The sequence below is a fragment of the Stenella coeruleoalba genome (genome assembly GCF_951394435.1).
Source record: "Stenella coeruleoalba genome assembly, chromosome: 10".
Classification (NCBI taxonomy): Eukaryota; Metazoa; Chordata; class Mammalia; order Artiodactyla; family Delphinidae; genus Stenella; species Stenella coeruleoalba.
In genome coordinates this window covers 67,115,522-67,131,595 of record NC_137156.1, presented here as the reverse complement: position 1 = coordinate 67,131,595, position 16,074 = coordinate 67,115,522, and the positions used below count along the sequence as shown (strand labels likewise).

The following is a 16,074-nucleotide window of genomic DNA, read 5'->3' as shown; positions in this document are numbered from 1 at the left end:
CTCCGTTCCAGTATGTTTTCTAGCCTCCACCCCGCAAATTCACAGCGGAGATTAAACGCTGATTTGGTTGACTATCCCGGTGGGCACTTCCCCTGCTTCCTGAAGCTGGGGTGGCTCAGTGCCCATAGCCTGCGCTGAGCCTGGGGCCGCGTGCCGGTGCGATTTGGGGGCTCTGGGTGCCTTGCTGAGCTTGACCCCAGAGTAGATGTGGGCAGCGTAAGGAGAGGAGCTGGGCGATGCTTGGTGGGGCTCCCAGAACGCTTGGTCAAGGGTGGGGCTGGGACTCGGCCCCTTCCTCCGCACCAGGAACCCCTCCAAGGTCAGGCAGCTCATGGGGGGCCCAGACCTGGCTCCCTGAGGACCCGGCCAAGTGTGGGACTGGCAGTTCCTCACCCTCCCGCCCCGCCCCGCCCGGAGCCTTCCTGCCTGCCCTCTTCCCATGCGCCAGCCAGGACGCCTTCCTGGACAGCCTTGGAGCCTCAGGGCTCCGCTTCACAGCCATAGCTGACCATCCCCACCACCAGGTCCTGTAACGTGTTGGGTGGGTCACTGCGCCGCCCAGACTCTGGCCGTTGACCGCCAGGGGGCAGCAGAGGCCGCCTTCTATGGATCTTCTGGGGCGGGGGTGGGGGTGGGGTGTGCGGGTTAAGTCTAATCCTGTCCAGGTCCCGCTGTGCGTGGCAGGGCAGGTTTGCAGCCTTGTATGGTTTTGAAAGCAGTTTTGTTCTTTCCGATTTTTCCCAGGGCTACTTTTTCTTCCTAAGTAGCTTGCAGTCTATTATTACTGTTCCACGTCATTTGAAAGTTAGTTGCTGGATGACTTTAAACTGAGGTCAAGGCAGAGATCTGAAAGTGTCTTCTGGGTCCCTGCATATGCTCTTTGATGTCCCTGGCTTCATCGTGGACCCGTGATGTTCCTAGCTACCAGCAATTGGCCTGGCCAGGCCAGGCTGTGGCCACCCTGCGTGTTCCCTGATACGACTGCCCAACCTCCGCGTACTGTCTTCCAGCTCAGTACTTCCAGGGCTCTGGCCCAGAAGTCCTTCACCTGCCTCCAGCCCACCACGCTGCCAGCTTCTTCAAATCTCTTACCCTCAATAGCTGCTTCTTCCCAGTCTTCCATAAATGCCTCTGTTGGCCCTGCTCCTCTCACTTCACACAAATTTTCTACACTTTATCTTTTCTTTTCTACCTCTCTTTCCTCTATCCTCTCCAGGCAGGCTTGCCCCTCCCTCCACAAAAAAAGCCCCGGTCAGGGTCCTTAGTGACCTACACGTTGCTGGACCCAGTGGTCTGTGCTCCACCCTCATCTCCTTGAGCAGCTGATGCTCGTCTGGTTCCCAGGAGCCCACATTCTCCTGGGTTTCCTCCTACCACCTGGCTGCTCCCTCCAGCTGTTTTGCTGGTTCCACCTCATCTCTCCTACCTCCTAACAGAGGAATATTCCAGGGCTCAGTCCCTACTGCTGCCCTCCTCCTTCCAAACCCATCTGCCCCCATCACATCCAGGAGCCTGGCTTTAAGTACCAATCCACACTTTTTCTCTCCCAGATCCAAAGCTCCAGCACTGGTCACTCTACTGAACTTGAGTCACACACCTAGCAGCAAACATGGCATTTCCACTTTGATGTCCAGTCAGTGTTTTAAACTTTTCATGGGCAAAATTGATCTCCCTCCCAAGCCTACTCCTCCCCCCGCCTCCCTCGGCAGATACAGTGGCAAGTTGGAGTCACTCTGGACTTGTCTCTGCCCTTCCCCTCATACGTACCCAAGCCATCAGGGAATCCTTCAGGATATGCCCAACGTCTCACCCCAACTCTGCCACTACCTGGGCTGAGACACCTGATATGTCTGTCTGGAACAACTGTAGTAGCCCTTGCGTCAGTGTCACCCTTGGCTCCCCATCTCCCACCCCAGAGTCTAGTCTCAATGCAGCAGCCAGAATAATCCATTTAAAACCTAGAGTTGCTACTGAGTCAGATCCTGCCCCCTCCTCTGTTCAGGACCTGGCATTGACTCTTGCCTTTTCCACAGAAAAATCCAAAGTCCTATGGTGGCTGGCATGGTCCCACAACATCCCCTCATTAGCCCCCAATCGCCCCTTCTACCCTCTCCCACCTCTCTCAGCATCAGCCTCGATGGCTTCCTGGCTGCTCCTCTCCCAAGCCGGCACATTCTGCCTCAGGGCTTTGCACTGGCTGATCCCTCTGGCTGGAATGTTCCCTGCAGACATCTGCATGGCTTCCTCCCTCTCCAAGTTCTGATCAAACATCCCTTCCTCAGTGGGGCCCACCCTGACCCACCTCCCAACCCTTGTTCTTTTTAAATTTTATTTGGTTGCACCACGTGGCATGTGGGATCTTAGTTCCCCGACCAGGGATCAAACTCGTGTCCCCTGCATTGGGAGCGCGGAGTCTTAACCACTGAACCGCCAGGGAAGCCAGCCCCTAACCCTTATTCTTCATTGCCCTTTACTCCCTATACTACTGATCATCTGCTAACAAATGATATAACTTACTGATTATGTCTCATGTTTCTGGTCTGAATCCAATCCCCCACCTATAAGTCCAAGGAAGGCAGGGCTCTTCACTTTGTTCATTGCTGTACATACAGGTGCTAGAAGAGCACCCGGCACATAGGAAATCTTAATAAATACTTGTCAAATGAATGAACAATGAATTCCTTTTCAGTTGATAGGCGAATGTGTGCATGTGCACACAGGTGAGAAGGGTGCAGGCAGGGGCAGCTGCTGGTCAGGGAGACCAAGGCCTATGCTTTGGCCCTTTTTCCTGGTCTGTATTGTCTTATTTTTCTGTTACAAGCAGTCATAGGAAAAGTGGTGAAAAGAAATATTGACGACCTCTGTGCTGCTCTAATTTTGGGGTTTTTTTTTTTTGGCTGCACCACACAGCTTGTGGGATCTTAGTTCCCCGACCAGGAATTGAACCCAGGCCCTCAACAGTGAGAGCACAGAGTCCTAACAACTGGACCGCCTGGGAATTCCTGCTCTAATTTGTTAACATTTCAGATTAAAAACATTTTTTTCAGAGCAAATTTTAAAAAGCAAACCAGAAGAAAAAAAGACCTGGGAAATTCTTCAAAACATACAAAAATGCTTAGTGATGACCAAGGGCCTGCAGACGCATCCTCGTGGAGGCGGAATGGCTGGAACTTGACAGAGATACTCATTCTCAAACAGTCTTGTGGACACTTGACTTTTCGATATAGAGTAGTGGCCACATTGCCTGCCCCCTTGTCCCTGGAGCCTGCTGCCCAGCAATCAGTCTGGAGGAGAACTTGCTTGGAGATGGCCTCCAGGGGCCAGGGTCCTTCCTCCACCCCAGCTGTGTATATGTGGGTGAGTGTGTAAGTGTGTGGCAGCGGGGAGGGGTGGGTGGAGCGACTTTCAGCTCATCCCCCTTGTCTGAGAGGCCTGAAGCCAGGCTTGGGGTCTTAAGAGATTCCAGGCAGTCCTGCTGCTGCTCTGACCTGCAGCCTTCTTTGGATGGAGGGAGGTTGAGAAAAGATCCCCGGGGTCTGTCAGCAGGATGGACCCTGCCCTTTATTGCCTCCTGCTCCACAGGAGCCAAGGGTCTCAGGCAGGGCCATGGCCTCACCTGACGAGGAAGACGCCAGAGACCCCCAGAGGGCAGCCTTGCATGCCAGGGGCACTCTGGGCTGCGGCCACCTCTAGGCCAGTGTCCAGCTCTTTTCTGGGGCCACGGGGCTCCTGAGTGAGTCCCCAGGCTGGAGTCAGGCGCCTGGGGCTGTTGAGAACCAGACTCAGGAAGCCCCCCTCTGATCAGCTGGCACTGCCATGGGCCTAGCAGCCACCAGCTTGAGGAAGTTCTTTCTTCAGGGGTTTCTCAAGCCGGCAGCTGCCTTGCCAGTTCAAACTGGATTTTTCCTGCTGCCCTTTCCCTGGCCGCCTAGCCGGGTGCAGGGTCTCTCCTAATGAGGGTTTGATGCCAAGGCCTGGGCAGCTCCGTCCTGCTGGGTCCCAGCTGATTCAGGCCTGCCTCAGGCAATGGGCAGCTTCCCAGTCCCACCCGGGCCAGGCCACCTGGGGCTGCCCTGCATCCTTGCGGTTCTTGCCCTGCCTTGGACTCCCCCACTCAAAACTCAGGCCTCACATACAGGCAATCACTAACCCACCTTTATTCGTAGTAGGTTTTACTATTAATAAAAGATTAGCCTGACAGGGCACAGGACCCCTGGACTTTTGTCCCCAGATTTAAGGCATTGGCAGAGGGTTGACATGGCAGCTAGGGAGGGCAGGGGGCCCTTCTGCAGGGCTTCTGCAGGGCTCAGCCGCCCCCAGCTCAGACCCTCCCTGGAAGCTGCTGGGGATGCACCTCACGTTGCCTCCTTCCGGAGGCCTCTCTCTGTCCCATTTCCTGGGGCCTCATTAATTCCTCCCCACCTCACCCCGTGAGAAAGCAGGTCTGTGCTGAGCCTGGCCGAGGCCCAGAGCTGGGTCTCAGCACACCACTGGCTGGTTTGGGAGGCAGGGTCGGGGTGGAGTAGGGGACTCACCCTGTCCCCACCCTTATCCCAGGGAAAAAGGCAGGGCAGGCTTCCATCACCATCCATGTCCCGGCTCCCACACCACTTTCCAGGAACCCAGGGACCATGGAGATCAAGAATATAAAGCACAGCTGGTCTTATGTATAATATTTATAAAAGGGGGCTGCCAGCCTCTCCATCCCTGCCTCAGATTGGCCCTTGGGGTCTCTGGCTCCCAGGGGCAGACACGTTCTGGGCCTCAGCTTCTTTCTTCTCCCAGCAGTGGAATGTGAGCTATGGCCTGGGCTTGGGGTGGGGGGAGTCCCAGCCTCCCCAGGACTGGTGAAAGACCAGGAAAGGGGCCCCTTGGGGTGTCCACACCAGCCTCACCCTCAAGCATAGGGTGAGGGGGTTCTGCTCCCGGTGGAGGGGATGGGAAAGAGGACCAGGTTATCCAAGGGCCTGAGCCCACGAAAGGGGCCTAGGTGACAGAAGGAGGAAAGGCAAGCAGGCTGAGGGAGATGAAGCCCCAGGGTGCAGACCATGGCCCAGGAGCAAGGTGGCGGGATGACTGCAGGCCTAATTCAGCTCTTTGTGCCCCTACAGGCTATGCGACCTTAGGGGGCAGCTGCTGGGTCTCAGTCTATGCACCTGTGCAAAGAGAATAAGGGGCTTGGGGCACAGGAGGCAGCAGGAAGGGAGCAGGGGTACAGCCCCACCTTGCTCCCAGCTCAGGAAGCTCCTGTAGGCCAGGAGCTCAGCAGGGTAGTGGCCCAAGGGCCTTGGTCCTGGCTCTAACAAAAACTTCGACAGAGAGGACATGGGGCAGGGCCAAATGCCATAGTGTTCACCACGTCTTTCTCTTCCCCCTCCAACTGGCCACTGGATGAGAGCAGGGGCTGAAGAGTCTGGGCAGGGGTAGGAGGACAAGTAGACAGAACAGGATGGGGGTCATCCTAGTGGCTTCCTCCATGCCGACTGGTCCCCGAGATCCAGTCAATAATGATGAAGCTCAAGCTCATGGTCATCAGCAAGAGGCCAAGGGCAGCAAAACAAAGGGCCTGTGGGGTCAGAAGTCAGGGTCAGGTCTGAGGTCAGGGCAGCCCCCTCATCCCCACACTAGCACACCAACCCCCAGGCCCTTCGCACCAGGATTTTGGGGGTAGATCTTGCAGGTTCCTTCTCTGTGGGCATGATGCGAAAGTAGAAGATGGCAGGGAAGATGAAGATGAGGCATGGGGCAGATGTGGCACCTGCAAAGAATAAGGCATGGCCACCACTGGCTCACGTCCACCTATTGGCTAAGGTTCAGGGTGGACCCTTTAATGAGATCAAACATTCCTTGATGAGGGAGTCTTGTCTCGAGACTCCACTCAAGAGCTCTGTCTGATTCTGGAGAGCCCATCAGCCCCTCCCCTTGTTCTCTGTCTACCAGGATAGAAGGCTAGTGCCTTTGGTGTCAGAAAACTCTGTCAGTGAATGAAGCTGGCAAAGAGAAGAGGTAGACCAAGAGACAGAGATGAAGTTTGAGGATACTGGGCCCCTGGGTATAGCTATTCCTGAAGGCTTTTCCATTAATTGAGCCAATACATTACTTTCTGTATAATTCATTTTGAGTCGGCTTTCAGACGTACAGAACCAAGAGTCCTGTCAGTGATATCAATGATACTCAGCCCCCAGGTCTGTGTGTTGGTCCTTGCAGAGCTGGGTTGCGGAGTCAGTCTCCTGAGTTGGGTCACCCCAAAGACGTCTCAGAATTGTTTGATCTTCCCACTCAGAGCCCCAACTGAGACAGTTGGACAGAACCCTAAACCTATAGTTCCATGATCCTGGGGCCCAGTCAAGGCTCTCCACTTAACAGCTATATGGCTCTCCCTTAATCACTCTAAACTTCCTCATATGTGAGGTGGGGACAAGAGCCAATGAGATCCTTAGTGAAGGCCCCTGGACCCTTGGGCTCCATTCCATCCTCCAGCACCCCCAGCAAGGGTAACTGACTCGGTGGCTCTGAGCCCTCAAAATGGATTAGGAGAGCCTTAAGAACAAATCTCAGATGGGACGCCAAGCTGTGCACATGGCCAGCAGCCATCACTTAAACGTAGGGTACGAGCTTAGGAATCTGCCAGCGTTTGCAGAAGGGAAGTTCTCTGGGGCAGTGCCCTGTCTCCATTCACAGCAGGGCCAGACCCTTACCGATGACCCCGAAGATGCCCAGGATGTTGGGGGCAAAGATGACCAGCAGGTTGATACAAGTGAGCAGGCCAACAGCAATGAGCACGTGCCGCAACCAGCTGAACTCGCGGTCCTGAAACAGCATCTGCTGGAGGGCGCGGCGCACCTGGGAAGCAGGGTGGGGAGAGTCATCAATCTGTCAGCCCCATCAGTCCCACCCCGCCAGTGGTCTGGCCACCTGGCCACTTGCACATTGGCTCACCGGAAACAGAACAATTGGCACTGTGAGTGTGACTGCCGTCAGCACGGCCACGCGCACACACAGGATCAGCACATCAAACGGGTCCACCTTGCTGTAGGTGTGCAGCAGCTCCGACTCCACCCTGTCTGTGGCAGGCAGGGAGGGTGGTCAGCAGGAGGTCCAGGGATGGGGTTGGGCTCTGAGCCTGGGTTGACCCTGACAATGAGGAGTGGCAACACACCTCCACAGCTGCAGGGCACAGTTAGGCATCACAGACCTAATGAACGCCTATAGTATGCAGGGTGCCATGGCCACTGGCCAGCCCCTTGCCCCCCAGCCTGGCCTCTGCCTCTGCCCCCACGGTCCAGCCATACCGTAGAAGGTGAGGTAGCCGAAGAGGGCGGCCAGGAAGTACATGACATACATGACGGCGATGGACAGGTTGGAGATGTGCTGCATCTTCCTCTTGGAGGGGCTATGGGGCAGCAGGGGAGGGGATTGGTGCCAAGCTGGGCCACATTGGGAAACCCCCATGTGTCCTGGGGTCTCTCTCTGGCACCACACCCTCACCATCTGGTAGCTGAGGGAGCCTCCTTCTTGCCCCCGGTCGCCCCTTGTGGCAGCCATGGAGACCTTGGATAAAATGACTTGGCTCCTGTCACTCTTTCCTCCCTTTAGGACCACATCCATTCTCCCCTGACCAACTCAAGGCAGCCCCCTCCCCCTCTCCCAGCCACGGATACCTACTCCTTGAGCTCTGTATAGATGGGCAGCACCTCAGGGTGGCAGACAAAGGCGAAAGCCATGATGGGGATCGTGTACGCCGTCTGGCAAAACAGGGATTCTGTGTCAGAACAGCCCCTGACACTCTCACCAGGCCCACTGCCCCCTCCCTGGTCTGTTGCAACCTGTGTGTTGAGGGTGAAGTAGCTCGGGGTGCAGAAGGCTGCGGCCTCCGTCTCAACCTGCAGCCCCGCCTCCTCCTTGATGACCTCCACGAGGCTGAAGTTGCCTGTCACGTTGGCTAAACTGGGGGACAGCGGGCAGGGCACGTGGAACTTTTTGTAGATGACCTAGGTGGGGGCAGGGAAGGATGAGGGTATCAGGGCCAGGCTAGGCTGCCTGTGGAGTCACTGTGAAGCCACATCTAGATCAGGACTGGAGGAGCTGCCTTCTGACCCAGGCTTCCCAGAAAGACCTGCCCCCCTCCCTCGACCAGCGTGGGGGGCGGGGGTCACTCACTGCAATTAGGAAGAACACCATGCAGCTGAGAGAGAAGCCACTGGAGTAGCCTAGGTAGCCTGTAAAGTTGGGGAGGGGGGTGGTGAGACCAAAGGTCCCCTCCCATGCATCCGTCTAAGGCCCTGGCCCTGCCACACTCACCAAGCTGCCGCATCAGTGCCAGAGGCAGAATGACGATGACAGAGACCAGGATCACCAGGTAGTTTCCATTCATGTACCAGTCCCTGCAGGGATGGGAGTGGGGAGCCGATATTAGAGTCCACTCAGCCTTGGGTGATGGGGCCGCCTGACCCCCAGCCGGGGTTACCCGTGGTGCCACTGAGTGATCTCTGAAGAATACTTGTCCACAGCTCTGAGCCTCCCTTTCCCCATCTGCAAAATGGGCCCACTCCCAACACTCTCCTGGACAAGGTGAGGACTAATACACTCAGCTCCTGCTTGGTAACCATTACAATTACAGTCACTGTGGTTGTTTTTCCTAGGACACACAGGTCTGGGTCCATCCTCCCCGTGGAGTGGCCCCAAGGGGCCCGAGGGGGTGGGTGGGATGAAAGGACCTGGGTCTGAGGCATTTTCCATGGGGGTCTCAGGGACTTGCCAACCACCTGAGCTCCTTGTGGTTCCCCCCAGCATCTGCATCCTGCATCATCCTGCCCCACGCCCTCAATGGACAGTGGACACAGGGAGCTAAAGGGATGAGGAATGAGACCTTCCTTCAAGGGCAAACCCAAAGGCCAACTCCTTGGGAAAGGCCCCCAGGGCCTGGCGGCAGAATCCTGGCTGTTTCCTTCCTCCCAGAGCTACTTGCAGCCATGCAGCCTTTCTGCTTGCCGGGGCTGTATTGTCAAGGGCAGGGCCTGGCTATCTTCTCTGCTCCTACCCACAGAACATGCTTATGCCATGAGAACTGGCTAAACTGATGATAGGCAACTGGGACACTGTAGGCTTAATTTCTTGGTTGGGGCGAGGTGGTGGGGAGGCTAACACCCAAGCCACGGTCAGAAATAGCAGGAGCTTAGAGCTAAGCCTGAGGTTCTCAGGTGCTCTGTGCTCACAGGCTGGGTCCACGGCTAGGCGGGCCGGCTTCCTCAGCCTCAGACTACCCCCTGCCCCACATGGCCCTCCTGGGAGTCTTCCCCAAGGTGCTTCATAAACAAGTGTGCACAGAATGGTAGCTCTGCCGGCAGCTCTCTGCGCCCCACCTCCACCCTGTCTTGTCTCTCCCACTAGCCCAGCCTGGGCTCTGCTAGTGGTGGACATAGAGGGTTAGACTAGGGCCTCCCACCCTCACCCAGCCCCACCCCACCCTGGGGCTCACGAGGTCCGCTCCTCCAGGTTCAGGAAGGTCTGTATGACAAGGGGCAGCTCGGACTTGATGATGTACAGGTAGCTGGACATGGCTGGGGGGAGAGAGGCAGGTCAGCCAAACCAGCCAACCTTCAGCCTGTCCACCGTCCATCACCTGCCCATCAGCCTCACCTCCGATGTTCTGCAGCGCAATGGCCAGGGCTGCCGCCAGCTTTCCTGGGGTCCCAAAGGCACGGTAGCCCAGCTGCTCATAGGCACGGATGCCTGTGGGGACAGGGAATCGGGACAGTCAGGAGTGCTCTCCCCAGCCCACTCCTCCCTGCTACAGGCCAGGTTTGGGGCTTACCCACGATCCCTGAGGACTTGAGTAGCAGGTGGATGGAGTAGCTGGAGAGCAAGGCGACGGCCGTCAACAGGAACCTGGGGAAGGTGGACGAAAAGAGGTCGCTGGGGCTCCTCTGGCAGGCAGGGGGCAATGAGCTCCGGGAGGCCTGGGTGTACGGGGTCTGTGACCCAGGTGTCTGGACCCCCAACATGTGTGGATGCAAACTCAGCAGGCCCCAGGGGTGGTGAACATCACCTGGGCTGACCCAGGGTGGCCATGACCCAGAAAGGACCCTCTGAGCACCACCTCCCCTTGAGATCTTGGAAGAAACATGTTTTTCATTTAGGCTGCAGGGCAGAGCTCTGAGGTAAGGACACGTGTACCCACAGAAGGCCTGGCCATGGGGTTTATCCATCATGTGTAAATGTGGTAGGACAGACTCAGTCCTGTTAGGCTGGCCCCGTGTTGTCATCTCAGCGGGTTTACTGGGAAATGAGGTATATTTGTCTGGCCACGGCTGTTTTTTTCAGCTGTGGTTTGGGTTGAGTGTAAGTGCCCACCCACTGCAGCCTGGGTCTTGTGACAGGAAACTGGCAGGTCCTGGGAGGTCAGGATCGGTGGCCTGTTTAGGGCTCCTATCTTTAGAAGGTTCGCTGAGGGCACTCACAGGAAAAGGATGATGCCCGTATTGGCCATGGCGTAGGCGAGCCCCAGGATACCACTGCCCATGATGGCGTTACTGAGGTTGAACACTGACATCCCGAATGATGTCTTCCCCTCGAACTGCAGGCACCAGAGTGAGACGGGAGGGGTGGGATGAGTTAGCAAGTTGTGGAGGGTAAATCAGCATTCCCTCACACCATCCCTTGGCCTCCCATCGCTGCCCCATAGCACCTCATTACTGCCCTCAAGCTCCCAGGGGTGCCCCCGAGCCCCTGATGGCCACCCCTGCTCACATCAGTGAAGTGTGGCTCCTTGCTGGGACTTTTTGGTAGGAAGCCTTCACCCTCAACACAGATCCGTCCAGGGCCCTCGACCCTGCAGGCACAGACCAGCCAGGCAGCTCAGCTCCAGCCCCTTGCCCTGCACCCTGCCCTGCCCTAAGCCATGAATGAGTCCCTCGCTCACCTCTGGTTGCCAGCCATGGGGGTGGCGACAGGGAGTAGCCCCTCCAAGTGTTTGCCGTTGGGTACCAACTCTACCATCTCCGTCTGCAGAGGTGCCTCCATGGCTCAGGGACCACCACCAGGAACACTGGCTCTCACACTGACGCGGTCAGAAGTCTACAGAGCAGGCAGTCCCCCTGGTTATCCCCGCTCCTTGGGCTCACAGCCCAGACTCCCACAGGAAGTGTGCAGCTGTAGCACACCTCCCAGAAGTTCACTGAGGACATACATGTTCATGCAGCTCTGCCTGCTGCCACCCTGGAACCTGCCATTGAGGGGCAGAGCTCAGATACCTGAGTTCTCCAGGACATTCTGAGGCGACACCTCAGCCAGTACCTAGCACTCCCCTGCCACATATACATACCGACCCAGGCAAGCCCTTGGGGCCTCAGTTTCACCATCTGTGAAGTAAAGCTCAGTTGGATGACCTAAGTTCAGAGCCCAGTGGTGTCAGGACCCCAGGAGGCTGAGTCCCAGGCCACCAGACCCCACTCTGGGGATGGGTCCTGGACTGATTGCCCCTCCCTGATATTAATACTGGGAGACAGTTTCCTGTGCCCTGTGTGCCAGGGGCCTCCTAGCCAACCTAGAATGGCGCTGCCCGACGGCTGGAGGCCTCGGGAGAGGGCGAGGGCTGTGGGCCCTGTTCCCAGCCACCCGGCGGGCTTTGCTGGCAGCCAGAACAAAGGTCCCTCTGTGGGCTGAGAGCTGGCGCTGGGAACGGCAGGCGCAGAGGCTACCCCCCCGGAGCCAGGAGGCCTAAGGCGGTGCTGGGTGGCTGGACACCTGGACCCTGCCCGCTTGGCTGCAAAGGGCCCTCAGGGGCCTTCCAGGAAATGGGTGCCCTGGGGCCCAGTTCTTTGGGCCACACAGGCCTCACCCTCCACACAGCTCTGGCCTCAGGGCCATGTTCTCTTTCAAGCCTCTCCTCCCCTGCTGGGGAACCCCCCACCCTTAGGTACCCACACTTTGAGGAGACTCCCCACTTCCTGGAGCCCCAGGTCAGGAACTCAGAACCTTGGCCAGCTGTAGACGGGCCTGGACCACTGGATCAGTCTTCCCTTCCCTGCGCTCAGGGCATAGCTCTGCTGGACCCCAAAGGGATCAGCTCCCCTCCTCCCCAGGCCCAACTCTGCCCGCTGCCCAGACAACTCGCTAGCCCCTCGCCCATCACTGGCGCTGGGAGCCACCTAGCCCATGCCCAGAAGGTACCTGGGCATCGTGTCCCCAGGATCTATAAGGACATCCTGAAGGCCAGATGGGCCAGCAGGAGATTTGAGGCCAGAGTGGAGACCAGGGAGGGGGCAGCACTGCCAGGCAGGTCAGCCAGAGGCTAGTCTTGATGTCATGGCACCCCCTCCACTTGGGAACCCTGAATCCTGCCCCAAATCCCCCATCCCCACTCCAGATCCTGAGGGTCTCAGGTCTGCTCCTGAAGCTGGAGCACCAGGGGTCTCAAACTCAGCATTCAGGGCTAGGGTGGGTAGGGGAGGCTAGGCTCAGGACTCGGGCCTCAGGCCACAGGCCCTGGTGTTCTGGAGGCAGCAGCCACACAGAACTGACCAGAGGACCTCCCTGCAATGGCCCCAGGCAGCCCCAAGCCAGAGTTCAGATCCTAGGTACCTCAGTCCTGAGTACCCCATACCTGGCACCCTTGGACCCCTCAACCTACCTCTCCTTCCTCTGATGCTGGCATCTGAACCCTTCTCTCCTCCAGCCTGTCCACATAGGATCACGACAATTTGAGCATCTCTTCTAACGCCCTCTTCCCCTGGACCAGAGTCCCTAAGGTAAGCCTGTCTTCTTCATGCCCCTGCCCTGAGCCTCACCAACAGCACCCCTCCAAGGATACCAGCACCTGGTCTCCAGAGTCACTCCAGAGTGCCCCCTGGCTCTCAGCTGGGGTTGCCCTTGCCTGGCCTTCCGCCCGGGGCAGGCTTGGACAGGCCCTCCGAGTGTGCTGAGTCAGCAGCCTGGACAAAGCACTCTTCTCTGCCTTAATATTCCCTAGTAGCCAGGCAATGCCTCCAGGGAGACCACAGCCCATGGCATGGTCATGGCCAAAGTGCCTGAGGCCCTGGCTCCAGGCTCCCCATCCCCTCAAGCAGGACCTGGGCCTAGACCTTCAGGTCCTGCCTATTACTCACGACCAGTCACTGCTGGGTCTCAGGCTGGCCTGAGATCCCAGAGAGGACATGGAATACCCCTCTTCAAGTGGCTTCCAGTCTGGAAGGGACAAAACCCACACAGACATCCCCCACCCTATGGCTCCTGCAGGGGAACCCCAGCACATAGTGTGGCTTTTAACCAAGCCACATAGTGCTGGGACTCAAAAAAGAAGAGAGAGGGGCATCAAGGAAGGCTTCCTGGAGGAGGAGGTGAGGGAGCCAGTTCTGAAATTCCAGCAGGAGCCCCCAGGATGTGGAAACAAGCAAAAGTATCTCAAGCAGAGTGCACAGCATGGGCAAAGGCCCTGAGGTATGGTATAAGGCAGGCTGTGAGGATAGAATGAAGGTTCCGTGGCTATAGACAAGCCTGAAAGGGCCTTGAAGTCAAGGTCAAGGAATCTGTACTTCAGTTAGGGCAAGGCTAAGGGCTGGGGGGCCAGGGTAGAGATTAGTACTGGCCTGACATGTGGACCTCCAGGCATTTCCTGAGGCTGGCAGCCCATTTTTGACAGTTCCTGTCTCTCAGGCCTGCCGCCTGCCAGGCTCCTTTGCATCGGGTATCGGAGTAGACTCAGGGGATAGCCCCTGCCTGAGGAAAGCTGCCAGCAGATTCTGACCAACTGTGGGAAAAGCCCAGAGTGGACACTCTGGATCTGAGGCCTGACCTGGCCCTGCCTCACCATGTGACCATGGACAAAGTATTCCCCACTCAGGACCTCAGTGTCTTCCTGTCTTCCGGGGGTTCTGTGAGGTTTGACCAAAGGTGGGGACAGAGTGAGAAGCCTCCCTGAGGACTTCGCCCCCAGAGCAGACCACAGGCTCCCAGAGAGGGGTCAGGCTCTTGGGTGGGGAGATCACTGCGACCTTGGGCAGATCATCAGAATGGCATCTGTCATGGGTGTAGCATCGGTTCAGGCAGTAAATCGATGGTCCAGGCCACTGCCCTGGGGCCTGTTTGCTCTGTGGAGAGATAAGGGGGGGGGGTGCAGAAGCCATGGGGATAGCATAGCAGGTAATGCCCGCCCACGCAAACATCACAGGGTGAGAATTCGTCAGGCACACCTCCTCGACAGGCGTTGAGTTTGGCTAATTAAAGATTTCGAGATCCAGGAATCCAGGCCACCGTGGGGCCACTGCTTGTGTCAGCTGCTATGGGAAGCTCACCTCTCTGTCCCCACATCCAGGGCCTTGGAGCCACCAGGGCTCTGAGCCCGGCTTTCCTCCCCAGTGATCAGGGACGTGAGTGGGTCTGCAGTAGCAGGCTAACTACAGGGAGAAAGTCACACTGTCCTTCTTCCCTCGGTTCTGTAGCCACATGTGCTGGTGGAGGCACAGAGCTTACTGCCATGGCCCCCAGGCTCCTTGTGCCTGGGCAGCCCTCACCTTAGCTCAGATCTCAGGTGAGAGGCGGCTGGCCTGGCTTAAGGGTCCACTGTGGTCATCCCTGGGGGCCCACGGATGAGGGCTGCCCCCAGTTCTAGTTCACCAGTCCTTACTTACCACTCCCCTCATTAGCTGAGAGAAGGTGTCCCTGCCTAGAGCCCCTTTGCCCACCCGCTTCTCCAGGTTTCAGAAGGATAACACCCTCCTCGGACAAGCTATCAGCTAACAGGGAAACTGGATTCAACAGACACATCTGGATTGTATGTTCTCAAGGCAGAGCCACAGAGATTGGTGTGGAGCTGATTGCTGAGGTCAGGGGTCTAGGGACAGGGTGTGGTGTGGGCAGGTGTTCGGAACGCGGGACGATACTAAAACAAACCCCTTGCCCCTCCACCAGACCCACAACTCCAGATTTTGACCTCAGCAGATTCAATCTTCCATCCACTACTCCCCCATTGCCAACAACACCGAGTAAGTGGCTAGTGTGTGGCCAACATACGGCTGGTACTGAGCGGGTAGCATGCAGGAGGGGAAGGCAAATGGTGCAGAGCACTGATGTGTTGGCCACACCAGCCCCTCATCCCCTAGCTCTCTGGCCTGGTGCTTCTGTGTTCCGGGTATCCGGAAGTGTCTAGGAGGATCTGAGGGCCCCAGCTGGGGCCGGAAGATGGACTTTCCTGTGACAGGGTACATTTTCTAAACCTAACAGACGCTTAGCATTGGGCCTATCCCTAGACACCTAGGCCTCCCCTTCTGCCCACCCCTGGACCCTCCTTGCTCAGATTGCCCCCAGTGGAAGCTGCAGTCGGAACCTCTTGCCTCAAGACTGGGCCAGAGCCAGCAGCAGCCCCCCGCCCCCCACTGCCAGCCTGCTGAGAAGGACGTGCAGCCCGAGGCTCAGCTGAGGCAAAGGACAGGACATCACGTGCCTGTGGCCCCCCCAGGGGCAGGGGAGACCCCGAGCCAGCCAGCCCATCCTCCTCCCTGCTGACTCGGAATCCCCTGGAGGCGGCCAAATATTTGGACAGCCGGACTTCTGGCCCCAAAGAAAGCTGGAGCGGGGGCCTGGGGCAGCTCAGGACTCACTGGAGACCCCGATGGGGGGGCAGAAGGCAAGGTCAGCCCAGAGGAGAGGCGCCATCCAATGTCAGGAAGAAGCAGAGAGAGTCAGAGGGAGGGAAGAGAGAGACAGGGAGAGAAAACACACACACATGATATCTGTGTCCATGCATACTGATCCAGACCAAGAGACAGGCACGGGGAGATAAAAGAAATGCAGACGGATCTAGAGCGACACAAATAGAGAAGAATACACAGAGAGATGGGTGGATAGACATTCAGACAGGGAGACAGACAACCAGATAAGTGAGAGACAGATCGACAGAGATGGCCAACCATTTAGAGATAGCCAGATGGAGAAAGAGACAGAGAGACAGCAAGACAAGACAGAGCATCCCAGAAGGTGCAAGAAGTAGAGGGAGCCAGAGGCCCAGGTGAGGGGGCAGCAGGCCCAGTGGGCACTGCAGGGATGCCACAGCATTTCCAGGTTCCTACAAGGGCAGGT

General features: G+C 57.4%; 1 protein-coding gene across 1 annotated transcript; it reads right to left on the bottom strand.

The window, feature by feature from the left end:
• Positions 1 to 5,461: 5,461 nt before the first annotated feature.
• SLC38A3 (solute carrier family 38 member 3) lies at positions 5,462 to 14,160 on the bottom strand (the record flags this gene model as incomplete). Its single annotated transcript, XM_079935183.1, has 16 exons — positions 13,992 to 14,160; positions 10,922 to 11,076; positions 10,750 to 10,831; positions 10,461 to 10,576; positions 9,815 to 9,888; positions 9,640 to 9,732; positions 9,479 to 9,560; positions 8,302 to 8,384; positions 8,161 to 8,219; positions 7,827 to 7,991; positions 7,666 to 7,745; positions 7,293 to 7,393; positions 6,940 to 7,064; positions 6,699 to 6,843; positions 5,655 to 5,758; positions 5,462 to 5,566 (listed from the first exon to the last, which is right to left on the bottom strand). The coding sequence occupies exons 2-16, from the start codon at positions 11,020 to 11,022 to the stop codon at positions 5,462 to 5,464; spliced, it is 1,515 nt and encodes a 504-aa protein (XP_079791309.1). The 5' UTR covers positions 11,023 to 11,076; positions 13,992 to 14,160.
• Between the last annotated feature and the right edge of the window lie 1,914 nt (positions 14,161 to 16,074).